Source organism: Podarcis bocagei (genome assembly GCF_964188305.1).
Source record: "Podarcis bocagei genome assembly, chromosome: 14".
In the NCBI taxonomy this organism is placed as follows: Eukaryota; Metazoa; Chordata; class Lepidosauria; order Squamata; family Lacertidae; genus Podarcis; species Podarcis bocagei.
Window position 1 is genome coordinate 45,464,261 of NC_138139.1, and position 19,922 is coordinate 45,484,182.

At 42.4% G+C, this 19,922-nt stretch overlaps 1 protein-coding gene and 1 long non-coding RNA gene across 2 annotated transcripts in view; one reads left to right on the forward strand and one right to left on the reverse strand.

The window, feature by feature from the left end:
• CYTH3 (cytohesin 3) overlaps window positions 1–14,478 on the reverse strand; it is a 73,952-nt gene extending 59,474 nt beyond the window's left edge. Inside the window, exon 1 of the mRNA XM_081169659.1 lies at window positions 14,288–14,478. Coding sequence (XP_081025785.1) covers window positions 14,288–14,318 — 31 coding nt within the window. The 5' untranslated portion in view covers window positions 14,319–14,478. The remainder of the gene's footprint in view (window positions 1–14,287) is intronic.
• A 773-nt stretch (window positions 14,479–15,251) lies between these two features.
• Window positions 15,252–18,578, forward strand: LOC308573110. The gene is made up of 2 exons (XR_014001922.1): window positions 15,252–15,358; window positions 16,937–18,578. It is a non-coding gene; the product is annotated as an uncharacterized lncRNA (long non-coding RNA).
• Window positions 18,579–19,922: the final 1,344 nt, after the last annotated feature.

Genomic DNA, 19,922 nt, shown 5'->3' on the forward strand with positions numbered 1-19,922 from the left:
CCACAGCTGTAGCTTAGATCTCATTCTCTTCCAGGTGCCTTGGCTTCTTTTTCTATAAGAGGATATTACAAAACAATTTGCACAAGTACATCATTAGTGCTTTCAAGACGGGACAAAATACACAATCCTGCTAGGAAAGTTTCATTTCAAGGGTCTGTTGGAGCCAGGAAGCGGACTGGTGGGTCTTATGAGAAAAGTATCCAAAGACTGGCTGAAGAACACACAAGACTTAATACCTCCAATACTTTGTAATTCCCACAATACTTTGTAATTCCCCCATACTCAATCTGTTCTGCAATGTTAATTCCACAAACAATCCTTCTGGAGCTATTTCAAGACATACCATTGCTCTAAATGCAGAGGTCATATTTAGGTCGCCTGGTGGTACGCAGTGTCCAAGATTTTAAATGTTTTAAAACAGGGATGATTAATAGTGTTGACCTATGAAGTCTTATTTCTGAACCAAACTAACTCTTAGGGGTCATTCGCCAACTGCAGCCCATTCAACACCCCAATTTTAGGTTTACCTCAGAAGCACTAAGACCACAATACAGATTCATCTGCTGGCAGGCCATGTCCTAAGAAATTAGCTGTCCTAATTCAGTGCATGGTGGTAAAACTGTCCACTTCCAACCTAGCTAGCTGGAGTTCCAAATATGTGGTCACACATTCAACAAATAACAAATTGTTGATCGAAAGGTATTCCAACAGCCACTTGGCTGACTAACATTCTATTGCCTTTTAAATATGTCTGTGTGAGGGGGTATTATTGTTTTTTGTTTTGCTTTTGTTTTATTATGTATTTTTTGTTTTCATTTTGTATTTTTATGTTGTGAGCCACCCTGTGATCTTCAGTTGAAGGCCAATACAAAATTCAATTAATTAATAACAACAACTGTATCAGGTTGTACAATGCTACTTCATATGTTTGTTTCTGTTATCACACCCACACTGTTACATGGGAATATATTTTTCAAAAGGAGAATTGAGATTGAGGATCCTTCCACATGGCAATGGACTTGATGCTTCTCATGAATGCAAGTTTTTAGGTGTTGTTTTTTTACAGCATCCACGCAGTTGCCCTTATCAATATCCCGTCCCATGTTCCTCCATCACCTTTCCCCCTGGATATACCATTTCTGCAGGGTTTTCCACAGAAACAGTAAATGATAATAATATAATAATAATTTATTATTTGTACCCCGCCCATCTGGCTGGGTTTCCCCAGCCACTCTGGGCGGCTTCCATAGAAACCAAAAATACAGTAAAATATCACAGATTAAAAACTTCCCTGAACAGGGCTGCCTTAAGATGTCTTCTAAATGTCAGGTAGTTATTTATCGCTTTGACATCTGATGGGAGGGCGTTCCACAGGGCGGGCACCACTACCGAGAAGGCCCTCTGCCTGGTTCCCTGTAGCTTTGCTTCTCGCAATGAGGGAACCGCCAGAAGGCCCTCAGCGCTGGACCTCAGCGTCCGGGCAGAACAATGGGGGTGGAGACGCTCCTTCAGGTATACTGGGCCGAGGCCGTTTAGGGCTTTAAAGGTCAACACCAGCACTTTGAATTGTGCTTGGAAACGTACTGGGAAACGTACTGGAGTACGTAAACGTAAATCTGGAGTAAATAGGTAAAGGAGTATGGCTTAGTATTTTGATAAGAGGCGATGCTGTGCGGATGCTGTGCAAAGCTTTCCTGCATAAGTAGTGCTGAGTCCACAATAAACTGCAATGTGGAAGTGCCATGAGAAAGACTGTGTTGGTGGCAGTTGCTGCCTGGCACTAAGCTGGATTCCTAGAGCAGACAGGGATGTGGCAGGTCCAAAGAGTCTTGGAGAAGGCTGTGATTCAGTGGTAGAGCATCTGCTTTGCAAGTAGAAGGTCTCAGGTTCAATCCCTGATATCTCCAGGTAGAGCTGGAAATGTTCCCTACCTGAAATCCTGGAGAGCTGCTACCAGTCAACATGGGCAATACTGAACAAAATAGAACAATGGCATGGCACAGTATAAGGGAGTTTTCTACATTCCCAAGTATCACGTATATGACACCAGATGCAGCAGTGGCCAGCAGGGTGGCACAGACAGGGCTGTGTTGCTTTCCTGGCTTCCCAACACCATGTGTTACTGTCGCTTACCAGGACAGGAAGGAATGAGGCTGGGGAGCTTGATATGGGGCAGTGCATTGAATCCAACATTATTGCATCCACACACAACACCAGGCTCCATGCACCACACACCTCCCACGCTTAGTAAGTGGCAGCAACACACAGTGTTTGGAAGGCAAGAGAGCAATGCAGCTCTACTGTACTGCCACACTGGCCACTACTAACCAGACTGAAAACCAGCTTGACATTGTTTCCTATACAGCTTTTTAAACCTCCAAGATTCTTTTTGCAGAACTGGCATACAAGGAATTTTAACAAAGCAAACCCGTAAAAAAATACTGTCCTTGTTTCCTAGACTTATGATCCATTACCAAGTAACAAAAATCTTTGAAAGAAAGTACCTGAAGGGTACAACAGGTCATGAATAAATTAGCAGGAAATACTCGGCTTCATGGTAAAACGTATTTAGAGAATTAATGACGTGCTGTGTAATGAATCAACTCTATAAATTACAGATGCTCTCATACAGGGCACAGGAGAGATTTATCTTTACAACTGTGCATTCCAAACGTTTTCAAAGCCCCCACATTTCCCTCACACATTAAAATTAATAAAGAATAATTTTACATTCAGGATTACAAAAATTATCCTACCCTGCTACACTTTTCAGCCTACACTCCTAAAACTGCACAAATAAGTTTCTGATTCATAGTTAAACAACATCAAAAAGTGCTGATGTAATTAGTTATGGGAAAAGTTCACAACATATAGCCTGCAGGGGACTACTGAGGCATCCATGTTAAAAACATACAAACATTAGCTTTCATTGAGAAAGTAGTCCTGGCTTTCATTCAGAATTAAGTCTCTAGTCCTGAGAGCTAAGGATAGGAAAGGGAGTAAGAAGAAAACACTAAACAATAAGAGGTTGCATCCAATGGTGGTCCTACTAAGAGAAGATCCACTGAAATCAATGGGCATGACTAACTTAGGTCTATTAATTGCAAAGGGTCTATCCTGAGTAAAGCATAATTGAATATGTAACCCAAGGAAACCAACACAGAAGAAAATGCTTTGATGGTGATTTCAATCTCCAAAGTCTTTCAACTGCTTAGATAGCAGGATGCTTTAGGACAGTGTTTCCCAACCGGTGTTCCCCGGCACACTAGTGTGCCGTGAGACGTTGGCTGGTGTGCCGTGGGAGGGAGGCGGGCGAGTCGGGCGGTGAGAGGCGGCGGCGGCGAGGATCCGCGTCGAGCCGGGGGCGGCTCCGCGGTGGTGGTGCCGAGCGGCGGGGCAGCGCGTGCAAAAGGGAGGAGCGCGAGACAGCGGAGGAGGAGGAGGCCGGCATGTCTGGGCAGCAGCAGCAACAGCAGCAGCAGCAACTCCCGGCGACGGCTCCTCAAGCCCCGCCGCCGCCCCCTCCTCCACCCGCTATCGCCGCCACCACCACAACAGCCGCCGCCGCCTCAGTTGCCGCCGTCCCTCAGTCCCTCGCTCTGCTGCCTCCTCCCACCCCCAAAGCTTGGAGGTTCCCCGGCAAGGGGGAGGGAAAAAACTTTCACTTTCGTGCGTCCCTCCCGGCGTGACGCTGCGCGCTGACGTCACGGGGCTGTAATGGTGGTGTGCCGCGAGATTTTTTTCATTAAACAGGTGTGCCGTTGCCCAAAAAAGGTTGGGAAACACTGCTTTAGGAACCACCTTCAAATGGTGCAAGACCTGCTCAGGGATGGAGAACGTGTCATAAAAATATGATGCTGGCACCAAAACAACCAGCAATGATTGCACACAGTTTGACTGTGGAATCAGTGCTGCTCATACCCACAAGTTTGTTAACATCATCCACATGATGATATTGCCATCAAAATGTGAGTCTGTATTTTTAAATTTTTTAAATCCGTTTTCCTCTTACTATGGAAAATCCATTCTGCAAAAATAACCTGCAATGCATAACATGTTACGATGAAGAACATCTGCTTTGTGTACAGAAGGTGCCAGATTCAATACTCAGCAACTCCAGGTAGGGCTGGGAATGCCCCCTGACTGAACCTCTGGAGAACTACTGCCAGTCAGTGTAGATCAGGGTGGTCCAACTTTTCATATCATGTAGGCTGCAAGAGTACTTCAACAAAGAACCCGCAGGCCTCACACTGCTTTGTTGCATGGTGGGGGAGAGGCCAAAATTTGATGCCCCCACCCAACCCTCACACTGTCTTCCCTAAGTGAGGCACCAGGCTTTTGGAAAGAGGTGCAAGGCTCTGGCAGGGCCCTAGAGCCCTCCCACTTCCTTCCCAAAGCTGGGAAAGTGCTGGGGGGCACACCTTAGTAGTCGTGTTTCCACACACACACTTTGAACAATACACCCTCTCTACTTGGCCTGCCTGTGTAATGATACAGTCACATCCTGCAGGTTTTTTTTATTTTTATGAAGGCATGTATCATCAGTGCTACACCCCTGCCCTATCATCTTCCCCTTTTATGAGTATTGTATACCCCTTTGGGGACATGGCTGGGACAGGCAGTTTCAACATCTGGTTAAGCACCACTTAAGACCTGTCTGCAAGTAGACATTAGAACTGACTATAGCTGCACCAATGTATTTTTAATGAAACCTTATAACATCATGCTACAGGGTTTCAAGAATCTCCGAAAGGGAATTAAATAAATGCAACACAGATGTTCACAAAAATACAAACAAGAGTGTTTTTACTTCATAGCAACCAAACAGGTCAAACCATTTCCTTCTTCAGACAAATCTCAGGGGTCCACAAAAACACATGGCTTTCTAGCAGATTGTGTGTGTCTGTGCCAAGAAAAAGGAAATGCTGCTGTCCAAAACAACAGTTTGCAGGGCCAGTATTTTATGAAGCATCTGCTGGATTTAAGCTTACAGTCAAAATCCGAATGAGGTAACAATCATGCAAAATATCCAAGTAACTTTATAGAGATTAAACCACTGCAGCAGAAAATAAATAAATAAATAGCATGTCCAAACTGCAAGGTGAATCACTCAGACACAGGGCATGCCAAAATTGAAGCAGCAGGCACAAACTTCTTCTTCATCCAAGGTACGTGTGTGTGTTTTACATTAGACTCCAGTTACACAATCAGACTATTCCTACAAAGTCCATAGTTGGGCAATACCTTTATTAAGAGCAACAAAAAAGGGGCAAAAAGGTGGCAAGCTTTTGAGTTCTCCAGAACTCTTCGTTGGGCAAGTTGTTGTACAGAGAAGGAGGTGGCAGGACAAGGGATGAGGGAGTGCAAAATTAAGTTCAATGTTGTAGCCATGAGATCATCTGGTAGACTCAATTCCACAATGGAGACTGCAGACTGTACAAGTTCCTCCCAGGTGCTACAGATATCAGGTTACATACCTAGGATTCTGGAATGAAGCAGTAAAGACTGTTTTCTCCATAGTTTTGAGAAAATAAAGCCTAGTTTGTAATCCAGATCTGTCCAATACCTTAAGCATAGCATACAGGTTGCTGGGTATGCAGAGAGCAGAACTAAAGAGAAACATGGTAGATTTTACCTTGGCAATGCCAGGGCTTAATTTTGGATCTTGTATAACGTAAAAAGTCAATGGAAGCCAAACAGTGCAGCATTACCTAACAGTTAGAGAATCTGAAAAAGCAGAATCCATCTTCAGATGGCAGAGAATTATCCACCTCTGGTTGCAGATTCTGCCCTGAATGGATAGATTATGTATACTGTACTCCAGGCATTTAAAAAGCAAAGGTAGTCTTGTGGGCCCATAGGATAAAATTCCCAAGTTTACAATTGGTAATAATATTATTAGGACCGTCATGAAGTCATAACAAAATCTATTTGTTAACATTGCACATGGTTTTTCTCTGAGTGAATGGCAGCTATTTGCATTTTGGTACAAGACACAAAACTGGGGGTGGGGGCTAAATTATGCCACCTGCCATTTACCTCAATTTTTCTCCAGCATTCATTCATCTTTCCTGATGAAAACAAAGATAAGCCACAGCTGTAAGACATTCAAATTATATTAAAATGTTTAATTTTATTTCCTTCAAAAGCAACCTTGGTTTATAACCTAAACATAAGTAATTTACACATAGTGCTAAATCTGCATTCTCTTCCCACTCCTCACATTCTCAGTGGAATAGCTTCAGTCCAGTTCTGGAGGAACAGGTACCTTGTGCCAAAAAAATAAAATACCAGACTAGGAACTCTTAGAAAGACATTTGCCACAGAGAGACCAAGAACAGGATGAGCAAGCAACTATTTCTCCCACTCCAAGAAGGCACTCCCAAAATTCAGGGTTAATGTGTAGACATATCGTAGGCAACATCGTAAATGTTTCTGCCATTTTCAGCTTTCCATCACTGCATTTAAATGTTATCTTTTTTAAACATAAAAAGCATGTTATCATTCACAGCAGTGCAAAAAACCAGCAACAAACATACATAAGTGGAATTCTTATTTAAAAAAAGAAAATTTATAAAGCAGCTGCATCTTAGACTTTATTTCAAAGGGATGGGAAGCAATAAATCAAGTATGAACAGTACACAAGATAACTGAAGCCATACTGTACTATGAATTTGTATTCAAGAAGAGTCCTTACTTAATTTCAGGATAGTATTCTATCCTCAAAACAAACACTCACAATTTTAACAGAACATAAAGCTTGCTATCAAATGCCATACTGGATGCCAGGATTTCAATTACTCAAAGACACCAGCACCAAAGAGCTATGATTAATGGGAAGCCTCTTCCAATTGAAGCTACATAAAAAGATGAGAATTCAAGCAATCAATGGAGAAGGCAGTATCATCTCAAAAATTCAGTTAAATACAGAGATCTTTGTAATTAGAACATAATAGATGATTAGCACCAATTGTCATATCAACCCTAAGACCACAATGGGAAAGGAAGTTCCAGTGAAACTAGTAGGATATATTTCCAAGTACTTTACTTTAGGACCTCAATAGAAATAATCGTCTGTCATAACCTAGCATTATTTAATCTCTACTTAAGTAAAAGGATAGTTTAGGTCAAAAGATAAATTGTATAAAATGGGATCATATTGTCTTGCAAATTAGCTGACATACAACTACGAGGGACGTTCATGAAAGATTTCCCCTGACGTACTTCCCGTGGACTGAGACAAACGAAACTGGGCACAGTTATTAGTCCTTCTCTACATAGCTACCAGCAACAGCCAAACACTTCACCCATCGCTTTATGCAGCTGTGGAGAACTCTTCTTTAGAAGTTGGCAGGTTGCGTCAGAAGCCACGACTCAGAAATCAGCATTTCATTGTCTGGAGAAAGCTTGCCCTTCAAAAATAACTTCATGGTTGGAAAGGGGTGAAAGTCCGATGGTGCGAGGTCAGGAAAATAAGGGACGTGAGGAAGGATTTCATAGCCACAAGACCATGCTTCTATCTGAGCAACATGCGATTTGTGAACTGGGGTGTTATCCTGCAAGAGGCCTTTGGTCAGCATACCATGCCTCTCGATTTTGATAGCCTTCCGCTATTTCTGCAGCAGTGAAGCGTAGTATGTCCCAGTAATTATGGTACCCTTTGCCAGGAAATCAATCATCACTACTCCGCACTGGTCCCAAACGACTGTGAGCATGACCTTGCCCACTGGCAGTTAGACACGTGCCTACTTTGAAAGTGGTAAGGCAGAGTTCTTCCATTGTTCAGATGGACCCATGTTTCTTCCTGAGTAATTAGTCTGGCGAAGAAGTCATCAAGGTTTTTGTGACACATGGCCAAAGGAGCCCGTGAGCATGTGACTTGTTCCTGCTTCTGGAAAGGCAGCAGCAGCCAGGGAACCCACCGTGCAGACACTTTCCCATATGCAAATGGTAATGGATTTTTTTTTCTACAGAGCCCACACTGCTTTTGACATATGCAGCTAGTTGGCAAACAGTTATGCAGCGATCCTCCAAAATGGTGGCCTTCATTTGCCGGATGGTGTCTTCATCAATGGCAGATTGTGGTCACCAGGAATGGGAGCCATTCCACCAAAGTCTGACCACACTGACAATGCCAGTGCTTGACTACATCATACGATGGGGCATCCTCCCCATAAGTCCCATTTATCTCATTGAACATCTCCCATGATATGCTCCCTCTCAAGTACGGGAACCCGATGACTGCTCTGCATTCAACTGGTTCCATTATCAGACATTCCTCCACGTTAGCACCCATAACAGAGAAACTGTTAGGAGTTCAGAGCTACAAATTACCACATTACCTATTGAGAGATGTATCATTATACATGTTCAATTTCATCCTCCTACAATAACCGGAAGTGGGTCAGGGGAAATCTTTAATGAACAACCCTCATATATTAGTAATTGTGGCCTAGAAGGAGAAAGAAAGAACTAGCTTCCGTAAAGTTCTGCATACCAAGGAAACCAAGGAAATCACTGTTTACAAGATGAGACCCTTATATTTTGCCAATACCGTACAGAGAATTACCACAAGTACAAAAGATGCAATTTTCTTGTGTAAAAACTCCCATCTACTTTTACTGGATGTGTTTGTGTGTGCACACTTAAGTGTGTGTGTGTACACATCAATATCAAAGACTCACATTTATCTTCATTCGTCAGAAATACTTTGAATAGCTTAGGCCAGAGCCATTAAACTCCAACTGGAGTCAGATCTTCTTAAGGAGAAAGAAGGTATTGGCAGGAGAAAAAAATGATTTTGCTCTGCACTGTAAGGATGAGACACAAATATCTCCACGATGTCACAAAGAATTCTGAAGCAAAGAAATCTGTTAGCATCGAGATATAGCTAACAGATACTGATTCAGAGGGATAAGCACAAGGCACAACTAAAATTCGGCTTTAACTCTATGTCAATAGTCTTCAGCATCTTCAGCCACTGCTAACTCCAATCTGCAACAGGAGAACCCCAGTAAGTAGCTTCACATGGCACAACACTATTATAGGTTAAATATGTAAAAGTTACTACAGTTTTAGGTGTTCTAGCTACACATTCCCAAACAGAATAGTGAGTCCTAGTTCAGAACACAAACTGGAAACAACCCTCCATGTTCTCTAAAATGAGATCACCACCACCTGTAATGCACTGACCAATCAGAATTACCTAAAAGCAGGGAGAATCATTTGGGATATGCCCCGTTATGCAAAAAATAACTGCTAATGTGAGCATGCAGCTGCAAATACTTTCAACTAGTATCAATGTATTCCAACAGCACCAAATGTTCAATTAAAATCCAGTGAGTTGTATAGAAAGCAGCACTAGAATCCTTTTCTAGGATTAGCATCTCTGAAGATATTAGTTTTTCATGTCAAGAGAACTGCAAAAACCAAGAAATACACATTCCACCTGCTGAGTTAACAGGAAAGAGGACATGAACAAAATTAACCCTAGATTAGCAGTGCTGACAGTCCAACCATCAATAAGAGTAATGCCTAAAATTTCATATCCTCTATTTTCATACTGTAAATAAATACATAAAAAATAAGTATCTGGATTTCCATTTCTTCTGAACACAGGAGAAGTGATAGAAAATCTCCTTCCTATCTGCAGGCACAGATTACCTGCAGTTCAAATAATCTCTCTGCATGAAAAAGATCACTGCAAGGAAGCTTGACGCAGCCACTGCTCTACTAAATGAAAACACAATATACTTAAAAATACAAAGATGGAAACATGGTGTCAACACAGGAGAGGTTTTTTAAAAAGCCAAAATAAATTTGGACTAAAAAAGAGAGAACAGATTTCCAGCTATGCATGCACAGTCTCAGAAAGTCTAATTTGAACAAGCTGTGAATATTAAAAGGAAACCACATTAAAATGTTGATACTTGCTACTTTAGAGGTGTAATGAGACAAAACATCCTTGGGTTTCGTTTTGAATGTTACTTGGCATTTTTAGTTCCATAAACCAACAATAAGAATGTTGTCCAACAAACATCTTTGGACATTACAAGCACTGCTGCCAACCAGAGCCAAATGAGTGACTGTGTGAATATTCAGCTGGCAAAGCATGTCTTTAATATGTGAAGGAAAAGGTCTCTGGGGCCATTCACAATCTGTGCCTGTATTTGGAGTGTGTGCTTGTTGTTATTTCCTTACAGATTTGCATATGTTACTGGATATGCAAATTTAGAGTTCAAATGTTGTAAAAGTCAAGCCAACTAATTCCCCATCCAAATCGCTCCAGATAAATTAAATCATTTGCAATCCACCCTATTATTACCCCAAATCAGTTCCTCTTCCATTCATGTATCCCATTAATTGCCCAATAGATCCTGCTCCAAATCAATTCAACTCCTCTTCAGTTATCCCCTTACCTCCAAATCATCTCTATATTGTCTTCAGTTAATTTATTTCTCCAAATCAATTTTACAGCACAATGCTAGCCTGCTTGAAAAAATAATAGGGGGCTCAAACTCACTGTATGCAATGCCCATCCTTTCAGACATTACAAGGAAGCACCACCAGCTGGATTGCCAGTTTTGGACCCATAATCAGGGCCTGATGAACTACATATCCTTGATTAAATTTGCAAGAGATCTTCCATCAACAGTATAGTTATGAGCAGTAAATATAAAACAACCAATAAAGTGCAAAACCTTAGTAACGTTCAACACAATAACTAATGTTATTTTGAAGAGTTTCCACTATATTTGTTCAATATATTGTTGTTGTAGCTTTAACACTTTTGTGATTGTTTTTCTGCATTCATATCAAACTGGAACACATTAAGGTTCAAGTTTTGGAGTACCTCCAAAGGGAAGTGCTTAAAGATGGGTGACAATTACCAACAGGGTTCTTCTAAGTCCCCTTATTATTCATAACTGTCAGAAAAAGGCAATTTTCATCTAAGGCTGAGATAAAGGAGGAGACAGTCTCAAAAGTTTTTTGTTTAGATAACTGCATGTGGAGCCCATTATTCTTTATAAACACATACTACAACCTACACAAAAGTGTTTTAAATATGGAAAGTCTAACTTTGCTCATTTTGGCAGCTTATTTAACATTTTACCCCCTACCTAGTTTGTAGAAAACAGGACTGCCAAAAACACATGTTTGCTTTTGAAGGAACAGTCTCAAATACCTACTAAACAGCTCAGGAAACAACTGCTGAGAAATGTTAATGGCAGCATTGCTTGTTTATAGGATGCCTTCCTGCAACATGTCACTGATTAATCCTAGCATTTTTTCCTTATGTCAAGATAAACACACCACACCCACTTGGTTTCAGAATTCTAGCTTCTTAGTCTTAGTGCAAGAGATCATAATGCAACTATTACTCATGCCACATAACTAGCTCTTCATATATTTGCACAACAAATATAAATAAAGGAACACAGAACAAATTCAGCTTCCTTATTCTAAAGCAGGGATGAGAACCTGTGACCCTCCAGATTTTGTTGGGCTCCAATTAACATCAGCCCTGGTCAACATACCCAAAAGTCAAAGATGATCAGGGCTGCAGTCTAGCATATACCTGGAGGGAAACAGGGTCCCATGGTTGTTCTAAGGACTTCTTGATAAAATGCCTTGGTCTTGAAATTACATAAATTACTTTTACAATTTTATTACCACTATCCTTTGTGTGCTGCTTGATTAAGCAAAGCTTAACTCAGATGTCTTAACCCAATCCCTTTCATTGAAAATCCTATATGATGTTCAAACTATGGGCACATCCATTATAATTCAACAGCCTGAAGGAGTACCCAAGGACACTATGAAATACGCGTCCTAGATTTTAAAGGTATGTGTTTACAAACATTTGAGCAAATGTCTATGGAAACTGTATGCCTGTTCAAACTGGATAAACTGCTTAGCAATTACTGCTGCACCTAGACTGAGGCAGCAGCAGTGCCCATGTCAAACTATTAGAAACAATTAACCTTTCTATCACACACTGTTTTCAGTAAAGCGTATACACAATTTCAAGCAGGCTAAAGAACACACAAGGATTTCACTGTGAAAGAACGAACAATTTGTCATCAACCTTAACACTACTGGTGGCACAAATCAACCATTTGAAACTGTTCATTGCATCTCCATGGGGCTTCTAATGTCCCTTAGTCTTCTCCCCTTTCTATAGGATCTTTTATACCCAGGCCTCATCTTGCATCACTAACTTGCCTTTTGCAACCATTGACACAACCCCTAAACACTATGCATTCATTTTTCCTCCTCCAGAAACAGATGACCTTTCAAGGGGGAAAATGGGAAGGGGACATTAATAAGTTAGGGTATGCCATGACACAGAGTTCGCTATTGTCCTCCATGCTGAATGGAACAGTCCCAATCAGAACAGCATCCCTACATTAGAATTAGCAAAACAGGCAGTGCTTGCTTTGCCTTGCCAGAAAAATTAACCCAGCTACTCCTTCAACAACACTCCTCTTTATATAGCAGGCAGCAGCCTGAAAACTACTCACTACTCCTTATTATAGTCATGTCTCTCAGTACTCTACCCCATCCCGAGACGCACTGATAAATATGTGAAAAAGCAATCTGTGGGCGACAGTGTGGGGGCAGAGAAAAATATACATGAATGGGAGTTGTGTGCAGTTAGGAGATAGGAACAAACCATGTCAAGAGGTATACATGAGGGCTTTTTTTTTTTTTAGAGTGGAAGTGGTTATAGAGAATGGGAGACATGATACAGTATGAGTAGCTATTGGGAGGGGTGAGCCTTACTTCAGTTAGGGGAAGGGGTCACTCACTGCAACAGGATGAAAAAATAGGAGAAAAAATAGGTTATGTTGCCAAAATAAAACTGCAAAGGACTAAGCATACATAGGAACACATGGGGATTGGAACTGTAGGGGAAATAGTAATATTTGCGATGGTGAAATGAAAGGGAAAAATTGTTGTATAGGGATCAGAGTCACCACAGAGGACAGTCACTGTTATATGTCACCTGCAACAGGTTGCTAGCTAGCCCCACACACTGACAGCAGCTGCCAGCTCACAGAGTTCCTCCCTGCCCTGCAAAAAAGTAAAAAGCAACACAGTTCTGGGCTGTCTGGATCAAACTACCCAACTCAAGCTCTGACATATAGCAAAACTAAATTTGGAAACTGAGAAGTGGGGCAACAAAAGAAGCAAGGGACATGGTGACTGGCGTCATTCAGGAGAACAAGGATCACTCATCACTCAAATCATTTAAATGGTTAACTTAATGCCAATCAGCCTGTCCCTCAAAACTGTGATTACAATTGGGCTGGTCAAAAGCATAGTAAAAGGAGTCAGCTGTTTCCAAAATTCAGTGCATGCTTACGGGTGTTGCAAGGAGGACTTTAATCTTCATTGGTGATTGCAAGTACTGTATAGAAACAGGCCAGTACATGGAAGGCAAGGGTGTGATCTTTGTGCTTGGGGTACGTGTCAGGAACAGGAGCAGAAGTCCACCGAAGCCCAAAAAAATCCTCAAGCTGTGTGGAGACTATTCTGAGAGGGTGGAATATATCTGCATACTTGACCCTGTCAATTCAATTCTTCTCTGAATCAAAATGCACTTCACTGACATGACAATGTAATCATGTGTTGTTGGAAAGGATTTTAAACTCCCTCAAGTGCAGAACTGGGAGAGCGAGAAATTGGTACTTGGTTTCATTCCCCACACACGAATCACACGTACAATTTACCAAAGCAAAACAGAGAGAGAGAGGTTTTTTTCTTTTTTTTAAAGTATCAGGCAAGTTTGCTCTGGACCTCGACAGGAAGGATGCAGCTGATCGCCCAAATCACATATGTTCGCTATGGGGACTAACCAAACAAGAGGCATTAAAATTCGCAGAGCCAAAAACATAAACAAAATAGTGGAAGTCAAGTTGCGCTGGTATAAGAAGCTCTCCGGTTTGTCACACTCTTGGGACCGACACCGCCCAACTTGGCAACCGACCTCACAGGATTGTTGCAAGGATGAAATAGGGTGACCCAAACCAAACACACACAGATCTCTCCCCTGATCCTCCCTGGATGAAGCTGACAGACTATTTCCAAAAATGTCTAATAATCCCTGCGTTAAAGGGGGAAACTCTGCACACGCTCAGAGGCACTCTGGTCTCTCTGCGTGTGAAGGCGAGGGGGGAGTCCCCCTTATACATGGTCTTCCACGCCGTCGCCGCTGCTGCAGCTACGGCCGCCGCCGCCTCATAAAGCTCCCAAACCAAACTCCTCTGCCGCCACTACTCACCGTTTCCTCCTCCTCCTCCGTCTTCGTCCATGTTGGGGCTGCTGGCCGAGCACTGGGCGATGTTAGAGGCGTCGCGAGGAGCCCGCGCGGACTCCTGAGGGGGGCGCTTGGCGGCCGGCGGCTCCGGCTCCCCTCAGCTCCGAGGCGGCCGCCGATGCCCTCGTTCGCCTCGTTTCTCCTCAGCGGAGCTTCTCCGACTGTCGCTGCTGCTGCTGCTGCTTAGCGAGGCTCGCCCGCCCCTGCTCATGTGACCCACGCCGGGGAAGGGAGAAAGAAATATTATGTGGGAGGGAGGAGGAGGAGAGGCCGCCTCAAGCCCAGTCCCTCCTTCGAAGCCGCGCTCCGCCACAAGGCAGCAGTGCCGCCGCTGCCGCTCCGAAAGGCCGGGTTTCCGTGAGGGGAAATGGGGGGCTGCTGCGGCTTCCCTCAGGCGACCTTCGAGGAAGGGACGCCGCCGCCGCTCCCCTTTTCCCAAGGCTGCCCAATCGCTCGGGAAACCGCCGTTAAAAATAAAGCGCATAGTTTCTCTGGGAAGAAGCGAAGCAACCAAAACCGCCCCCCTCAACTGCCCGAGGAAATCAAAAGAGCGCCCACCTCCGCGAGCGATTCCTTTGGTCGTTTGAACAACGGCAGCTATTGTTATTCATTCAGGGCGGGTCAGAGGAGCCAGCTCCTTAGGACTAAGGAGGGGGCTTCGGCCCTCCAATAAAATATTTGAGGGTGCAGGGTTCCCCCAAAGTCGGTCGGCATTGCCATTCAAATAGTACACCGCGTCATGTGATCGATTATGCGGAGCGGTTCTTGCCTCCCATATTTTATTCAAGTTGGCACCCCTGGGTCGCCTCACGGCAGTTTTAAATTCAAGGTTAAAAACACTTTTCGCCCCGCCTGGGTGTTAACTCGGGCCAAACTAGACGCGAGGTTACTTGCATGGATGTATATGCAAACATTTAGGTGATCAGGAGCAGTCTGGAAGCTGCGGGGATCCAGTTGCCTGGCACCCCAATCTCGGAGCGGTGCGAGATTCCAGGGGATCCCGGAGCTTACTCTGGGTTTATGTTTCCTTTTGGGGTGAGACATAGCAGAGACTGGTGTCTTTAGTTTAGGGGCTATATAGTTTGTGTACACATATATACTCACCCTGAGCCTGCAGTGGAGGGGTTCACAACATTAGCATCCCAAAAAAGTCTTGGTTTACCCCATAACTGCAGCCAGTTCCAAACTTGGGGCGGTGCAGGCAGTTCTACTGCATAGGGTGCCAAGACAAAGGGGGCACTAAATAATAATAAATAATAATAATAATAATAATAATAATAATAATAATAATAATAATAATAATAATAGAATAACAACAACAATACAGGTACCTACAGAGAAGAAAGCAACTGTATGGGAATGAATTACTGTGATAATAAGAAATATTATGGGATTGTGCCCAAAAATTCCCTCACTCAGGGTGCAGTATTAGCAAAGTTAGGGCAGCCAATACATACTACTGTATACCTTTAAAGAACATTCAAACACACTCTTTCTGTGAGTTTACCCCTCACAGATACAAATCCCAGTAACCCTTAACAAAGGACAGAGTCTACAATTTATATTTTAGGGGGGGAGATGTCCTTAAAATGTGCTTTAAAGGTATTGTGTGTACACAGTAGGGCTGACAAGCCAATCCTATAATTATTATTTTCTCTATATTGAGCTCCTTACATTGAGAGATTAGCAAATGATGACTGGAAATGGGATTGGGACTGTTAGTAACCAATGTAAGATTGTTGCTGCAGCATTAATCTGAAGCATTTTAGAAGATTTCCATTTTGTGCTATGTCCATGATTTCTGTTGTAAGTGCCGTAGAAGGATGATATGAAAGGTGTGAAAAACTCCCTCTCTCTCCCTCTCTCTCTCTCTCTATATATATTTCCTTGTTCATAGTTCAGAAACTGCTGGGTCTGACCTTCCTCAGAATACCTTTCAAGTTCTCTACTGTCATTTTATTAATCCCTAGAGAGAACTATTCTTTGGTTTTTTTTATATTGCTCCTTCACAAATATTACTGCTGTGTTGACACTCTTGTTTAAGTTCAAAGTGTTCCTCAAATATCACAGTTCAGATTTCGTCTCTGAGGGGCTCAAAGATTTCCTATCCTTTTTGTTAGGCCCTAGCTTATTTTTTTTCCAAACAGATCAGATTCCCTACATTCACTTTGTTGCTTTTATTGCAGTTTGGGATTATTTGTTCCAGTTAATTTTTTGTTCAGGGGAAGGCTAATAAAGGTTGAGTAAATGGTTTATTACGCATGTGAGGAAATTTAACATATTCAGATTATATTGAGGAATTTCACATGCAATAATATTACTACTGTATAGTGGTACCTCGGGTTAAGTACTTAATTCGTTCTGGAGGTCTGTTCTTAACCTGAAACTGTTCTTAACCTGAAACACCACTTTAGCTAATGGGGCCTCCTGCTGCCGCCGCACTGCCGGAGCCCAATTTCTGTTCTTATCCTGAAGCAAAGTTCTTAACCTGAAGCACTATTTCTGGGTTAGCGAGTGTGTAACCTGAAGCGTGTGTAACCCGAGGTACCACTGTACTCTAATTTTGTGTTGTTTACTTAATAGCTGGTAGCTAAAAACTTGTCATTTATGCAGGAAGAGTGGAAGGAATCAGAGGCTGAAGCTGAAGCAGGAGAGTTGGAAGAGGGAGGCCAAGAGACAAAGATGAGTCAGGCTGGTGAAGAGTCCTCCCCTCCCCACTTGTCTCCCAGAACCAGAAGAGGCATGCAAAGGGCGGAGGAGAGGTTGGCTGCATGCAGGCGCAGTCTCCAATTACTTGGAAAAAAACCTTGAGCAGGAGAGGACTTAGACGGCTGTGAGGAGGCAAGGACTTTCAGCCTCAGCAACTGATTTTCATAGAATAAGTCCACCAGGAATGAGCTGCTCTGCGCTTTAGGCCTGACACGCCACCAAGACTGTAGAGATTGTGCTTTGGCTAATAATAAGTTAACTCCAGTTTTGAATTGTGTGATTACTGAATTGCACGCTCCTGTGACACAAGTAAACTTATATCCGCTGATGGCTACAAGCCACGTTCATACTGGATCATATCAGATACTCAGAATCTCCAGAGAGTAAATGTGGGCGATTACCTGGCTGCGAGACTGCAGTCACAGTACATCATCAGGCTCTAATGATGATGATGATGATGAAAAAAGTAGTTGAGGTGTGCGGGAGTACTTGAGGGAAGGCACAGGAAAGCACTTGGGGCTGAGTGAGCTCCAACCACTGGTATGGTTGGCAAGTGGCTGCACACCAGTGAGTATTATGACTGAAAAATGTAAATGTGTAGGTGCTAACCTACCAGATGTGCACAAAGAAAAATCAGACCTGAATGACCAGTTTGTGATCTAAGGTAACCTTCTGGGAGTACCCTGAGAGCTTGTTACACTTGGCAAGCCAAACCATCACAAATCCAGCTTTTCCCTTGTGGATCCTACAGGTAGGACCGGCCTTATCATTAGGTGGAATGCGGCTGCTTCAGATTCTACAAAGCAACAAACCAATCTGCTCCGAGGCTAGCCGACTTGAGCTACACATTTTACATAGCTGTCTTTTCCCAAATCCAAACTTGTTTCTAACTTTCTGTTCTGCACCCCCCCCCACCCCAAACTCTTTCAGGTGTGTCAAAACCCATAGCCTGGATAGACATTGCAATCCAGACAACATTAAGGATCACTGAAGCCCCTTTCTCTTGTCCCCAAATCACCCATCAAGTCTGTCAGGCAAAACCCCAGCAAATCGTCTCATTACTGCTAACTGAGTCAGTCAAACTCATAACACCATAAAAGAACTAAATTTCATTAATTAGCCAGATGACTCACAGTTGGAGGAAGGTTATTGACAATTTAACAAGCCTTCCTTCCTACATTGTTATAAAGAGTAAACACAACTTTTTAGGGTGGATTTTCCAAATGAATATTAAAATATAAACATATAAGCATAAAATATATATGTTATTGAGCAGCTGCTTTGTAATGGCTGAGCTTCCAGGAAAACATTTAAAATAATCTTGAAAGATCATTAAGCATTCATAGAGAGAATAATGAAACATTAATTCGCAGCATAGAATAACTGCACAACAAAGATTTGTGTAGAAGCAAAGATTGGTTACCATTTTTAAAATCTGTATTTTAATTAAGAAAATGGGACGCAGTCTATATTTTCCGTTAATTTTGCATAAGGAGGAGAAAATCAGCCCAACATTTCAGAAGGCAAAGAAGGAATTTTGGAGTGGGGGAAAACACTAAATAGAGGGATTTTTCCGAGGAAGCTGCAAGCATGCAGGAGTCAAATAAATACCTGATGAAATCCCACTGTGGTTTATGGTGCTGGAACTGAGATGGATTTGGCACTTTACATTCCCTTTGTGGCCAGAATAGGATTTACACCATCATCGGTGTAGGAAAACAATTCACTATGCAGCCCAGATTCTGATATATTTAGCATGTGGGTTTCTAACTGCTCCTAAGAAGACAAGAGTCCTAACCAAGATTTAAAAACTAGGTTGCCCATCTCATTTTGTACCTGGTATTCTGCAAACATCAATGAGAAATTTATGCTAGCATATTTCTCAGTGATGTTTATTTTTGTTATGATTACGTTTATTACATTTATATACCATATTTTCCTCCAAAGAGATCAAGGTGGTGTACGTGGTTCTCCCTACCCATTTTATCCTCACAACAACCCTGTGAGGTAGGATAGAGGCTGAGGGACAGTGATTGGTCCAAGGTCACCCAGTGAACTTTGTGGCTGAGTGGGGATTTGAACCCTGGTTACTCAGGTCACAGCTGAACAATCTATTACAGCACACTGGCTCTCTTTGCAAAATTGAAACAAGAATGCACTATTCCAGATCATTAATTTTATGTATGCCCTAACCTATTGGCTGCTGATTATTTTTTAATTGTAATTTTAATATTTTATTTCACTGTATACCACCTTGTGATTTCAAATGAAAGACTGCTATGCTATGAACCATCTTTGTAGTCAAGAAGGCTACAAATCAGGGCTGCAGTGATTAGTAATCAGCTTCTGTGGTGCAGTACAGAGGGATTGCAGAGGAATGCAGCTCAAATACTTTTTTCCAGAGCAGGAGCAATTAAGTCATCTGCCAGAGCACCAGGGGACTTGACAGATCCTTCTTTCTCTGGCAAGTGAATGAGGTGATTATAACCCATTCCAGTTTGTTTGTGACAGATTAGCATAGAGGAAGGCAGAGAATGAGTTAAACAATAAAGCAAAGGTTGGATACATCTTAACTTTTCATGGATTGGGTTCCTACTTCATGCCAGCAGTTTAAATGGTCAAGGATGTCTGTGTTTCTAGCTAAAAGCTAAAAGCTGTACTTTGGCTGGCTGAAAATATTTCGCTAAAGCTGAACCTGTTTCACAAACTGAACCGATGCAATCGGAAGTAAGTACCGCTGAGCTCAATGGAGCTTACTTCCAGATAACTATGCCCAGGATTTTACATAGTTATCATGCAACGTTACAGCAAGTGGTTCAAAAAGCTGGAGACAGGAGACAAGCCGTCTTTTACTTCCCTTGGCTCTTAAGCCCATTGCATGATTCTTTAA